This window comes from Macrobrachium rosenbergii, chromosome 48, assembly GCF_040412425.1.
Source record: "Macrobrachium rosenbergii isolate ZJJX-2024 chromosome 48, ASM4041242v1, whole genome shotgun sequence".
In the NCBI taxonomy this organism is placed as follows: Eukaryota; Metazoa; Arthropoda; class Malacostraca; order Decapoda; family Palaemonidae; genus Macrobrachium; species Macrobrachium rosenbergii.
Window position 1 is genome coordinate 62,175,848 of NC_089788.1, and position 14,980 is coordinate 62,190,827.

The 14,980-nt window shown below is 42.1% G+C and overlaps 1 protein-coding gene across 1 annotated transcript in view; it reads right to left on the reverse strand.

Moving 5' to 3' along the window:
- The window catches only part of l(2)k14505 (ATP synthase mitochondrial F1 complex assembly factor 2 homolog l(2)k14505), a 66,558-nt gene that overhangs the window by 45,172 nt on the left and 6,406 nt on the right, over positions 1–14,980 (reverse strand). Inside the window, exons 4-6 of the mRNA XM_067091075.1 lie at positions 10,150–10,233; positions 3,332–3,362; positions 3,255–3,277 (exon numbers count right to left, since the gene is read on the reverse strand). Of these exons, the coding sequence (XP_066947176.1) occupies positions 3,255–3,277; positions 3,332–3,362; positions 10,150–10,233 (138 nt within the window). The remainder of the gene's footprint in view (positions 1–3,254; positions 3,278–3,331; positions 3,363–10,149; positions 10,234–14,980) is intronic.

The window sequence follows — 14,980 nt, forward strand, 5'->3', positions numbered from 1 at the left end:
CCTTTGAGCTACCAATCTGTTAACTCTTGGGTCTGAACATTATCGGGCAGTTGATGGTCCTACCACAGTTCTCACTATTTAGCTTCGGATATAAATTTGCTGGAAGGTGAATGAACTTCAAAGGAAGCGCCCACAGACACTGGACGCTTGGACACTGGGTACTCACTCGCTGTCAGGGCAGACACTGAACCTTTCAAAACTGCTACACTCTTAGCGGACACTGGGCGCCCAAATGACAGGCACTTGGCTCCCAGGTGCTCGGCGATTTGATGTTCAAATGCTGAAAAATCATACACAGGATCTTCTAATTTGGAACAATTGGACACTGGGCGCCCACGAAACTGGAAAGGAGGGCACTGAACACTCATGCGATGGGCGCTCGGGCACTTTGCGACGATGAACAGGACTGGCAAACACTCTTTTGGAGTCGGAATGCATACTAGAAACTGAATGGGCGTGAGAATCTTTCACAGGTGACTGCCAAAAACTGCATGAAGGGAGAGGGCTACACCCCTCTCTCTAAAGCTCGTTTACGAGATGGGGGCGAATCAGTTTCCAACAAAGCACCTGGCCTTTTCAATGGCCTAGAAACTTTCACAAAATGACCACTGCGCTTACTGGTTCTGAGAGAGTCTGAATTACTAGATGACAGGGCATGTACATCCATCCGGACACCTTTCCAATGGCATTCCTCCGCAGCCTGGGATTGGCGGACAACAGGCTCAGATGAGGCGATGACTGCTCGTGGGCAAACCCCACTCACCTCCCTTGGACTGCCAGTTTGCTTCCTCCCAGGTGAGCAAGGGGAGTTTAGCAGGGACCTTGGTCTAGGAGCATCGGTGGGACAAACAGCCGCCCCCTCCACTGACACTGCACTCGACACTTCACTATTAAATTTGTCCATCAGGACCTTCACAAGTAAGTAAGTACAGCTTAGTTTTACAGACCACTGAGCTGATTAACAGCTCTCCTAGGGCTGGAAGGATTACACTTATTTTACGTGGCTAAGAACCAATTGGTTACTCCATCAGGAATCCGAACCACATTATAGCGAGAAATGAATTTCTATCACAGAAATAAATCCCTAACTCTGAAACAGTAAGCTCAACCAACTAACAAGCAAAAGCAAATTAAATTTCTGATCTACCTGTGCTTCTAAGCTGGCAATGGCATTGGGTTCAGCAGAATGAGAGCTAGGTAACAGAGTGACAGGAGAAGCTGGAGGACTGGAAATGGGAGAAAAAGCTGTCACAGGTGTTGAAGGGATAGGCAGAACAGCAATATCAACTCCTGGAGAATGAACTGTACTAGTGGAAGCCTTAGCTTCAGCCCTAGCTGTAGCGTTCCTCAGTCAGTCACGCTGTAATTTATCTAAGTGTGTCTGTAAGATTTTCCACTTCCCCTTATCCCAGTCCTTACATTCCTCACAATTAACCTCAGGAGAGCAATTTTGCTCCCTGCAAGAACTACATACGGTATGAGAGTTGTGTTTTGCAGAAGTAAGTCTAGTTTTGCAGCCTTTGCTGCAATACCTAATGCAAGACAAACTAGAGTCAGACATAATAAGTCTAAAGTCTAATTGGGAAAGTCACAATCAAGAATTTCAGCTAAGCTAAATAGCTGCGCTACCAAAAGCAACGAGTATTTCACCAAAAGACGATCTCCAACCATCCGGTGAAAACAAATCAGGAGCTGCCAATAGCCAGTGCCAAGTCATTAGCCGGCAGAAACGAATTCAGCTCTTTAGCTACGTTGTACCTATTCTTCCCTGAAAGTAGGCAGGGCAGTATACTTACACCCAAAACAAAAGAGCACTGCCACGAATTTTTAATTTTGAACTGCCGCGTAAAGTAAAAACTATAGCTATGTAATTATTTGGTAAGTTACTAATATAAAACTGGTTATACAGGCAGTCCCCGGTTTACGATGGGGGTTCCGTTTTTCCGCCGCGTCATAAACGGAAAATCATCGCAAACCAAAAAATCGTTGAAAATCGTCAAAAATCCTAAGAAAACCTTACTTTTAATGCTTTGGGTGTATTGAGTTTTTCATGAAAAACCTCCAAATTTTGATTATTCTGCCGTTTTGGAACCATATTTCTTCTGTCGGATCGGCATACAACGCGTTGTAACCCCGGAACATGCGTCGTAAACCGGGAAATAATTTCTGATGAATATATTTGACAAAGTCGTAACCTCGGAACGTCATAAGCCAGACCCGTCATAAACCGGGGACTGCCTGTACTAGCATCAAGGACATCAAGCAGCCAAACACCTGCTTATGTCCTTCAAGACTTTTGTTGTTCACTTTTCTTGTTCCAAATCCATGTTGAACAAAAAACAAAACACCATGCATACCAAAGATGAGAGAAGTTTCAATTTAATGGACATTTAAAACAGCAATATTGTAACTCATCACAGCTGAGGGAAAAAAACTGGCTTATGACAAGTTAGTAGGGGTTTCCCCCACTCAGACCTACCTCAAATTAACCACCCTGGTATCAAGTTTCAACAACCATTTTCGTCTCAGACTGAGAATTCTCCTACATAAGGAGTGATGGTTTGTATTTCCATAAGAACAAAGTTAAACAACTGAGGAATTTTTCAAACATGAAGTGCAGTAGCATCACACTCCCTCCAATGTTAATAATAATCTGATTATTTGTGTTTTCATTTTCCTGTTAAACTTGTACACATACAGCAATCATTATAAATACATGCATACATTATATATAAAGTATCTGGGTATCTCATATCTGATGAATACTGTATGTAGTTTGGCTTGGGTAATAAACACTTACTTCAAAGAGGTGACATTCACCATTCATATTTCTTTGCATTGCTACATAATTTTTCAAGTCACAGTATATTTTTATAGGCTAGCCATGGTTACACTATGATTTTGGGATAACCTAGAGGTAGCACAACCTAGGCTAACCCAGTCACTATTCCTAAGTCTAAACTTTGGAAGATTTACACCCCTTTTAGATTTATATATATTGTGTATAATCACAGGATTACTGTATGAACTAAGTTTCCAGTGCTTTTCCAACAGTGAAAGTTGAAGCAACCGGACACAAGTTAGAACATTTGGAGTGATCAACTCTCCTTAGAACAGCATGAACCAATGAATCTTTTCAAGAGGATGAATAGATAAAGCAATTGAAAACTGGGGTTAAAAAAGACAACAAAGAACTATGTTTCAAGACCAAACAATTACTATATTCAAATGTTTTACACCAAAATCAAACTTACTTCTCTATACAAAATGGTATCATCTCCATTACTAAAGCATCTTAATTGACAACATCAAAAGTTGAATGAAGAGTAACCCTTATCAGCAACAGTAAAACTTAAGCCAGTCTGTAGAACATAACCACAAATAAAAAATCGGTGCTGTCATCATATGAGCGGTCATCATACTACATGATTTTTTGCATCAATGAATATAAATATGATATTTTTATAATAAAATAAAGTTTGTTCATACTTACCTCTGGCAGATATATATATAGCTGTATTCTCCGAAGGACGTCCTGGGAGAATTTCAAATTTCGTGGCTGGGTGAGGCAACATCTTTTCGATCAGGTGGTTAGTACACATTCCAGCGCCCTGACCGGACATAATAGCATCAGGAACCATTCCCATTTTCTATTCAGATTTTCTAACGCCACTGTCTCCTGAGGGGAGGAGGGAGGGCAATATGAATATATATATCTGCCAGGTAAATATGAACAAAAAATTTTATTATAAAAATATCATTTTGTTCATGAGACTTACCTGCCAGATATCTATATAGCTGAATACCACCTTTGGAGAGGTAGAGAAAGCTAAGAATAAGGGAAAACAATTTTAGACAGTGTAAAATATTTTGGTTCCTTACCTGATAGCATAGCTGACTGAGTGGTTACTGTCACCTAGCCTGCTTCTGCTCTTAAAGAGACCCCAGCAAGGTAGTGACCTATAAAGCTGGCGACTGCTAGATGATCTGTCAACGGGGCGTGACCAGAATGTGACTAGACCATAGATCATAATACCAGGACAAACGAGTATACCAACCACCTAACCAGCACTTAAGACTTTATGAAAAGATTGGGAAGACTGACTCCATCAATCGACCCAACAACCATAAAAAACACAACAAAACACAATTAAAAACCCCTCCTAAACAGGATTAAAGGATAGGAGCAGAGCTGGATGACCCCAAGGTTGTAGCAGCAGCAACGTAGGTCCCAGAGAAAGCAATTTTCGTATGCTACCTTGACATCTCTTAAGTAGTGTGCAGGAAACACCGATTCACTTCTCCAAAAGTGGCACTGATAATATCACTGAGCGCCATATTTCTCTGGAACGCCAAAAGGAAATCAGCGACTGCTCTAACTTCATGGGCGTTGACTCTCAACAACTTGTTGAATCATCGAACAAGAATGTGCCTCATAATGACATTCCTAATGAAGAATGCTAGCGCATTCTTCGACATAGGATTAACAGGATGTTTCACGGAACGAGACACCATAAATTGTCCGAGGGACCTCGCAGGTCCTGAGTCCTTCTAAGGTAATACCTTAGAGCTCTAACAGGACAAAGAACTCTCTCAGGATTCTGTCCAGCAAGGTCAGTCAAACCTTTAATTTCAAAAAGATCTAGGCCAAGGATTAGAAGGCCTTTCATTCTTAGCCAAGAATGTAGGGGACAACGAGCAGACAGCATTGTGTCCCTTGAAGCCCACATGGACTGAAAGCCTGAACCTCCCCAACTCACTCTCTTCGCAGATGGAAATCTGAATGCCAGAGCAATGAGGAAGATCGTCTTTCTAGAAACATCCCTTAGAGATGCTGAATGAAGAGGTTCAAAAGGACTGGACATTAAAAACTTGAGGACAACATCCAAATTCCAAGTAGGGGAATAGGCCCCTGACCTTGGACGTTTCAGAAAGATCTCAAGAGATCGTGAAGGTCCTTATTATTAGACAAATCAGTCCTCTGTGTCGGAAAACAGAGGAAAGCATGCTCGATATCCTTTCGATAGTTGGAACTGCCAACTTGAACTTTTCTCTCAAAAAGAGAAGGAAATCAGCTATTTGGCTCAAAGAGGTCGAGGAAGAGAAACTCCTTCTTTCTGCACCAACCTCTGAAGGTTGCCCACTTCAGCTTGATACACTTTGATAGAGGAAGCTCTTCTGGCTCTAGCGATGGCCCGTGCCACTCGCCCTCAAAAACCCTCGCTCTGACCAATTTCTGTCTAGTCTGAATGCAGTCAGGTTCAGAGCGATGAGGTTTTGATGGTATCTCAGTAAAGTGGGGTTGTTTGAGCAGATCTGCTCTCATAGGTAGTGACCTGGGAACGTCCACTAACCAGAAGAGAATCTCCGAGAACCATTGGTTCTTGAAGGCCAAAACATGGTCAGGCGATGAGCGTCATCCTTGTTCCAGTTGAGGGTTCGAGAACTTGCGAGATAAGTTGCACTTCTCCCAGAATTTTGAACGGAGGAAAAGGCATAAACGTCCAGACCCGTCAATCCCAGAGAAGAGCATCTATCGCCACTGCGCCTGGGTCTAGAACAGGGGAGCAGTAGATGGGAAGCCTCGCCCGTTCTTGAGTCGAGAAGAGATCCACGAGAGGGCGACCCCAAAGATTCCAAAGGTCTCGGCAAACCTCCTGATGAAGAGTCCACTCCGTCGGAAGAAGTTGGTGGCGCCCGACTGAGCAGGTCCGGGACTCGAACATTCTCTACCCCCTCAACAAATCTTGTGAGGATTGTAATGTTGCCAGAGTCTTGAGCCCAGAGGAGAATTTCTCTGCAAGGCCGAGACAGGGAACGAGTGTGTTCTCCCTGTTTTTGAGGTACGCCAATGCCGTGAGTGTTGTCCGAGTTCACTTGAACAACGTGATTGGCAACGGACTTTCTTGAGACCTGGAAGAATTGGAGGGCTAGGAAGATTGCCTGCCAACTCTTTGATGTTGATGTGCCAGGATATCTGTTGCCCTTTCCAGGTTCCTGACACTTCCTTTCCCCCAGTGTTGCTCCCCAACCCGCCAATGATGCGTCGGAAAACAACACTAGGTCGGGGCTCAGAAGCTTGAGAGATCCCTTTTCCCAACTTCACAGGATCGAGCCACCACTTGAGGGAGTCTTTTATGGAAGGAAGGATCCTTAATTCTTCTTCCAAGTCTTCCTTGTTCTTCCAGTTCTCCAGCAGAAAGAACTGAAGAGGTCTGAGATGTAGCCTTCCTAGAGAAACAAACTTCTCCAGCGAGAAATGGTCCCCAGCAGACTCATCCATTCCCTCACCGAGCATGTTTCCTTCTCCAAGAAGACCCAGCGACTTTTCGCAACAATGAACTTGCCTTTCTAAGCGTTTCGGAGGACGCTAGAAAAGCCCACTAATTCATCTGAATCCCCAGATAAACGATGGACTGGGAGGGGATCAGTTGCGATTTTTCTACATTGATCAGAAGTCCCAGGGACTTCCACGATATCCAGAGTAAAATGAAGGTCCTCCAAACACCTCCGTGCGAAGAAGCACGGATCAACCAATCGTCCAGGTAGAACAAACCAGACTGAGAGATCCTGACTCCCGAGAGGTGCAACCACATCGCTATATTCTTCATGAGAAGAGTAAACACCCTCGGGGCTGTGCTGAGTCCAAAGCAGAGAGCCCTGAATTGGTAAGTCTTGCCCCAAGACAAAGCGGAGATACTTCATCGTAGCGGATGAATCTTCCCTCGTGGAAAATACGCATCTTGAAGGTCTAAAGAGACACCATCCAATCCCGGGCTGAAGAGCTCCTAAAATTGACTGGAGACGTTTCCATCTTGAACTTGTCCTTCTGGACAAAGTCGTTCAGCTTGCTGACGTTGCCAAGACAGGTCTCCAACCTTCTGGATGTTTCTGAACCAGAAACAGTCTGTTGTAAAATCCACGGATTTTGTGTCTAAAACTGGCTCCACTGCTCTCTTCTCTGAATAATTTGTTCGATGAGGTCGCGCACAGACATCTTCTGCTTGGCAGGAAGAAGGTACTTGGGAGATAAATCTCTGTTGGTCGAAGACAAAAACCGGCGGAAGAGTCAGGAAAGGAAGGAATTAGGGGAGCCTCTCTCTACTACTTGGAGGGACCAAGAGTCTGCCCCTCTCTCTCCAGGCTTGAGCAAACCCAAGAAGCCTGGCTCAACTGGCATCTGGAGGAGAAACTCACTTGCCGCCCCTCTTGTGGATGACCTTGCCTCTAGGGAAACCTCTGCCTGGAGTGTGCGGGTTTGGAAAAACTTCCTGTGGAAGACCCTGAACACGAAAGGGCTGCTTCTTTTTCGCTTGCTGAGGCAAAGAAGAGAACATAAGATTTGTGGCTGAGGGTCGCTTAGAGGACCTGGAAAGGAGGTCTTGAGTGGCCTTCTCCTGAAGGCTGGAAGAATGACCTTAACCAAGGTCTGGGGAAGAGATGGCTAGATTTTGAAACCATAGGAGAACTGAAGCTCTCCCTTCTGAGATGGAGAAACAGACTTCGATTTTAAGGAAAGAAAATGCTCTCTTCTTTAAAAGAGCTGATAAAACTGTAAAGTCAGATCTTCAGAGCCATCTCTGACGGCCTTGTCCATGCACCGTTTTCAAATGACAGCTCCCCAGACTAACTGAACTATTTCTAACCAAAGATCTTAGTGTGCAGAGAGTCCCAACAGAGTCAGCAAAAGTTAAAGTTCAGCAATTGATCAATTGAAAAGTCCTTTGAAAGGTGGTGGTCCATTTCAGTGAGAGAAGAAACCTTAGAAGAGGACAAGTGGGATCTCCAGACCCACAAGACTAGAAAGTCCCCAAAAGTAGAAACTGTCAAACCCATATCTTCCCCTGTTGTTGCAAATTCCTATTTACCCGACAAAAAGAACCAAAGCAAAGAAGTCTTCCTTGGTTCTTTCTAGACTCGACATCCAGTCTTGAACTTTCTTAAAATTCTCTACTTGGTAGATCTCTAACTGATTTCTTCATTTAAATTAGATTTTACCTTAGGACTTTTCCAGGCCTGAGAAATCTGCTGCTGACCAACTGCCTGCTCCGGGGGAGAGCGAGGGCTGAAGATCCTACCTTTGGTTTCAGGAAATAAATCCATGAACAGACAAGTCAGAGTCTGATAACGGAAGAAGCAGAAGGAACGTGTTTCTGTGTCCCTATTAACTTTCTGACTGAAGGGGTTCTTCTTCTGTCAGCTGGAGGGTCAGGAGAGCAAGGAAACAAGGAGTCTGGAATGCGCCTGACAATTTGTCTTCTAATTTCCTAAATAATTCTGACTCTAAAGCCTCTTTGCAAAATCCTGAAGAGTTTCTGAACAGAAGAAACCTTAAGTTGATCATCAAGAAAAACTGATTTCAGGCGTGAGATAATCCTCCATCTGTGGTCGACCATGACACTACACGAGGCGTCCTGGCGGGAAATGTGACGCAGCATTGTACCTTCCTGCAATTTAGCTTCACAATGGAGAGCTGTCGTTTTTAAGGGTACTCATCCTTTTCTTGCAGGTGAGTGCACAAACGATGAGGCTGCGGTGTCTCCAGCGGATATCTCGAACCTGGCAGAAGCAGAAGTGGAAGCCGAAAATGTTCAAGGGTGGTGAAGGATCCATTTTATCCATTTCAAAATCCAAGCCAGGCCAAGTCAAAGCTTCAGGAAAGAACAATCCAGAAGAGAAGGGGGCCGATCAAAACCAGGCCCAAGTCGTTATTCAATCCAAAAACAAAATAAGAGTCGGGCTGGCCAAAATTTCGCCTGATCCATAAGAGAAGTCCAGCTGCTGTTGCATGCAAAAAATCTGGCAATTGGGGTTCACAGCTCTTAGAAGACGGGCTGAATTTGCGAGAAGGCGCTGCGGTAACTCATTTGTTAGAATTTTCCTTTCCCAACGTTGGTAAGCGCTCCGTTAATTACACTTAGTGGGTAATGAGTTGAACGAAAGTTCTTCCGTTGAGGGTAAAACTTTCAGGGGACTAATTCAGGTGTTCAGAGGAAGAGTGTATTGCAATGTTTCCTCTAATGGACATTTGAGAACAGCAAGAAACAGTAACTCAACCCGACAGCTGAGGGAAAAAACGGCTCGGAGGACAAGTTAGTAGGGTTCCCCACTCAGACCTACCTGGAATTAACCACCCTGGTATCAAGATCCCATTTTCAGCCTCAGACTCAAAGGACCTGCATAAGGGATGTGATGGTTTGTAGTCCCATAACCTTCAAAGTTAAACAACTGAGGAATCTCCCAAACTTGGGAGTTCAGCAGAGGTCCAGGCCTAGAATGTTATTATAATCTGATTATTTGTGTTTTCATTTTCAACACTGTTAAACTTAACACATACAGCAATCATTATAAATTGCAGGGCATTCATTATATTTAAGAGTATCTAGATCTCAATTTGATGAATCTGTGAGCATTACTTTCTAATAAAACCTCAGGGCCAAGAGGCAACACTAAATTAGGATACTTTGGGTTACTAACATAAAATCCTTCAAGTCACAGAAACACTTTGGAGGAAGACCTCCTCACCCTTATCACACTATGAATTTTGGGATAACCTAGGATTAGTACTTCTTCCATTCTCCCAGTCAGATAATCCTCAATTCATTGCTTTGGAAGATTGTCCACAGAACATTTATACCCTACATTTCATACATAAAGTGTGAGGGTCTGAACTAAGTTTCCATAGCCTCACCTTACAACCACCAAGTACAAACCCGATAGCTAGAGGAAGACATTATTAAAGAAAATTTGGAGTGATCAAAATTCAAAAAGCAGTCATGAACCAATGAATCTTTTCCACAGATCCAATAGATAAAAAACAACCAAAAAACTCAAGTGACAAAATATTGAAATCAAAAAGATCAAACAGGAACTGATTCAAAGGTGTTGACAGTTCGGCAAACTTAATCTGAATAGAAAATGGTAATGGTGTCCATGAATGCCAGCATCTTATTGACAACATCCCAATTTGTTGAATGAACCACCTTGATCAGCAACAGTAAAATTTGAAATTCTGTAGAACATAACCTTCAGAGAAAAAATCAGCTATATATATATCTGGCATCATAAGATTTTTGCTCAATGAACAAAATATTCAAATTTTATGTAAACCACTCAAATCTTATAAAAATTAAATGTTACCTGACTTACCAAATGCATTAAGCTTGGCTGAATTTTTTCATGAACTGCACTCCATTCATGAGCTACTGCTAGAGCTAGACCGTAGTGAGGTACCTGAAAGTAAACAGAAGACTCAGGAAGCAGTGCACATATATGTATGTATGTATGTATACACACACACACATATATATATATACACACACACAAGAGCAAAGAATATTAAGTGCATAAATGTAGGGGGAATAATCTAAATTATCCTGCAACGAATCAAAATTCCAAAGCATAGATATTTACCTCTGTAACATAAGAGTTATGTTTGGTAACTTGCTACCTAAAAATTTGTTTAAAAATCATATCTGCTTCTATAGCAATAAATAAATGACACTCCAAACTGTACATTAGCTAGTACAAAATATGCAGACAGTGAGGAAACTACAGGTGCTCACATCTCACTCAGATAACATACAGTACTGTACTTAACATGTTACTTAACAAAGCAGAAAGTAAATAATCTAGTACAGTACTAAATATCAGTACAATAATAGCTTATTACAAAAAATGCAAGGCCTGACAATTACTAAAGGGTATTTCACTGATTAGGAAAAGAGGGCACTGCATGTGTTCTCAGTATACTCAACACACTCAGGGCAGCTAGGGGCTGAAAATGTAAATTTCAATATATAGTTTACTAGATGCACTGACATAAGTGCCACAATGAAAGGGTAAACTGGTGGAAGAAAACACAAATTGCCTTGTGGAAAATGACAGAATTGGTATTTGGAAAGAAACCAAGAGAGAGAAACAGTACTGGAAATCTGCCAGAGCTAAAGATTAAAGATGCTAAGTACAATATTTCAAAAGATTACATAAAAGTTGAAAAGACAAGGGAACAAAGCTAAAACTAATTTATTTAAAGACAGCTGCAAGCTTGATCAAGAAAGGCTATCAACCCCTCAAAGCATAAGAAAAAATATAGAGACAAAGAAAGAACAAAGAGATTACAAAAAATGTTTAAGTGGACATCAAACTGAAGTACAAAGAAAAAGCAAACATAGCATCAAAAAGCATTTGGTGTGCACCACTGAAATACGGCATATAAAAGTCAGTGTGTGTGCAGTAGTGTGCAGTATGACATCAGGGAAAGGATAGAAATAAAGAGAGACATGGTGGTTGCATCAAGATTTACAAATGACAACAGAAGAAAAGAGCACCTTCAACCTCTTGCAGAGAGCAGGTAAGGAGAGAAGTGAGATTTATAAAGGGAAAGGAGGGAGGCTGAAAGGCAGGTGGCAATGGCAAAGAAAAATCAAGAGGAATGGAACCAGAATTTCACTGCTGTAGTGGGCAAAAAGATATAATATTTACAAAGGCATAGGGGCTAGGGGAAAAATGATAAAGATGAAAATGGAGAGGAGAAAGGAATATCATAATGGAACACTTAAATAGTTTTTAAAATCTACTAGAAGAAAAGAATGAATACAAACTGGGGGAAGATGGCATGATATAGGAACCAGTACTTAATCAAATGCCTTCTGAAGATCAAGAAATGTACTGTATAAGCATTTCCTGTTAACACAGTACTTTTCCTATATATAGTTACATCATTGTAAAGACTGCCTTATCACTGATTTCTCTGCCAGGAAGCCAAAACGACAATCATTATTATATTCATTTATCTCTGCATCTTATTCCCTATAATTTCCACTTTTGTAATACATTCCCTTCCCTTTGTACACAGCATAGTTGTCCCACTCTTCAATTCATATCTATTCTGGTCAGTTTATCAATGACCAGCTCACCAGGTGCTTTCCGCAAATTACTTATTTCTCACAGCCCAGGGTCTTTTTCACTTTTCATTTTTCTAGGGGCCTCCTAACCTCTTCAGATGTTAAATACTCTACTGGTCTCTCTGCAATGCCAACATACTCCAGTTCCTAAGCATTCTCTTCATTTAAGAGATTTTCAAACTACTGACTCATTTCACATCTTTTTCATCTCTCCTGAGCAACTTTGCTGTCTTGGATATTCCCTATTTTCCCTATGATGTGTTGGTATTCTGGTACAATTAATCCCAACTATTCTTTACCCAGCCACCTCCTATCTAAGCCTTTTCTCCTCTTATCTCTGTATACATCTCTTTGATCATCCCTGCATGTTCTCTGCCAAAGTTTGAAGGCTCCCTTCAAACCTTGATTCTATCACCATAAACCTCTTCTCCAAAACCCTTCCCTGAATCTTCTGCTGCCTTCTTACAGCTTTTCTTAAACCTCTTTTTCATGTTATATATACTGACATTTTTCTTTACAGTATACCTCTTTTCTTATTTTCTTTTTTAGTTCCATTTTTACTCTTTTGACTGTCTCTCTCTCTTCATCTTTTGTCTATCTTGACTGTCTCTCTCTTCATCTTTTGTCCATCATTTACCAACTTGCTCACCACATCCCACATTATTTTGAACATGCAATCTTTTTCTTCAAAATAAGTATTTATTATACTGCAATCAATCTGCATTCCAGCTTTTTCATTCTCTCAGTTTCTTAAAACACTGTCTAGCAAATTTAATCATTAGACTCTATGAGAATTCCAGTATTGCTTCTCCATCTCGGTTTATCACAAGAAAGCTGCATCTCCCCATCACAACATAAATACTAACTTTGTCAACCCCAGTGAGGCCACCTAGGTTTCATCCCATACACATATACCTTCTGCAAGCAGCAATTGAGTCACCTGATAATTTTTCCTGAAATATGACAAATTTATTAATCAATTTGTATTTTTCATAGCTAACAAACCTGCAGTCTTAACTTATGGATAATTTTGTAAAAATAACAAACAAGGAATTGGTGGCAACGAGGTATGCTGATGGGCCTAGGTGGCAAGCATCAAGTTCCTTCAGCATGTAGCGAAAGAAATGACGCCTCAGTTTCTTCCATCCCAGGAAACTTGAATGAGGGGTGGCTAGAGGTGGGCCATATAAGTTAAGACCACAGGTTTGTTAGCTATGAAAAACACAAATTGATTAATAAATTTGTCATTTATTCATATGTAGAACAAACCTGGGTCTTAATTTATGGATAGACTCACTTTTGGAGGGAGGAAAAAAGTCTGGAACTGACTGGAGGTTCAGCACACCTGGTAACTCTTCCTGGCTTATAGAAACCTATGAAAGGGAACCAAAGCCTCTGATATAATAAATAAGTGATTATATATCAGTCAGACTTCTGGGAATCCATACAATGTGATGAGATAATGTAGGAGGAAGTTCAAGAACTATATCTGTAGATAACAAACCTTCGTGGCCATCAATAGTTTAATATCAATCCTCTCTCCCCTTGCTAGGGAGAGGAGGGACTTGCTTTTGCCAAAGTTTTATATTCATGTAGGAATAAGCAAAACTTAACAAAAATGCTACAGTCTCACCTGTATCAGACCCGATCCAGCACATGATGGAATGATTTCTTCGCCCACCAGGTAAAGAAGAAAAGAAAGAAAACTGAAAGAGACCAGCCATCCCATTCATTCTCACTCTCATACCATCATCTTAGGTAAGATACAAACTGTCCTGCTAGGGGCACTGGATGAGTTAAACAACCTGTTGAGCAGCTACCACCAGACCAAAGGAAAAAGCGTCCATGGACCTGACAAAGCCACATCCAGCCTTCAAAATCTTTTGAACAGACAAGTTCTTTTAAATGCCAAAGAAGGCCTAGCCCCCCTCATCATGTGCTCTTGCCTGCACTGTGTTAGGATTGGAGCATGAAGTCAAACCCAGGCTTGTCTGACAGTCTCATGCAGCCAAAAGGAGATCGTATTCTTTCTTGTTCCAGCTAGTGCTGAGGAAAAGTCTTTGGAACCCCAGTCAGAGATGGCAAGTCCTTTTCGAGTAGCAACACCGTGCTCTGACAGGGCAAAGGATCGTTTATCAACAAAATCATTAAGAGACGGAATTGAGAAGGAATCAAATCTGTCATCATGACAAGAGGGGTTTTAGGTCTTAGCCACGAATTCCAGGACAAATTTGAAGGCTACAGACATCCAACCCCTCATATGCTTGACATCATAGGATAGGTGATGGAGTTCACCAACTCGCTTCGAGGAGGCCAGAGCCAGCAGGAAAACTGCCTCGAGTCAGGTTCCCATCTGACACACAACGCAGAGGCTCAAACAGGGCACGGATGAGGCTGCTCAGTAACAAAGTCAGGTCCCAGCTGGGTGGTCTATGCTCTTTTGGAGGACAAGACTGCTCAAAGCTCTTGAGAAGCATTGAGATCTCCCAGGAAGAAGAAAGATCAACATCCTTCATTCGTAAAACTGCACTCAAGGCAGCTCTGTAACCTGTGATGGAGGACATGGAAAGTCATTTCTCTTTGCAGAGAAAAATGAGGAAATCTGCTACTTGCTGAACAGAAGCTCCAATTGGAGAGAGCCCCCGTTGACAACACCAACCACAGTAAACAGCCCAATTACCTTGGTACATGTCTGAGGAAGATCTGAGATGGCCAGACATCTCCAATGCTGCTCTGTGAGAAAAACCTCTTGCTTGGAGGAGATACTGGATAGTCTTCAGCCGTGAAGAGACAAGAGACTCTACTGAGTGGTGGAATCTCTGGAAGTGGGGTTGACATAGAAGTCTGTGCCATGGAGGAATCTCTCTCGGAGCTTCTGACAGCAGGATTAGGAGATCGGGGAACCATTCCGCATGGAACCACATGGGAGCAACTAGGATCATTCTAAGGTTCTGAGAGGCCATTACCCAGTTCAGAACTTGACAGATTAGGCAAAATGGAGGGAAGGCAAAGACCTCCAGATTGTCCTAGGGGTGTTGCAGGGCATCCTCCACCACTGCAAATGGATCTGGAAC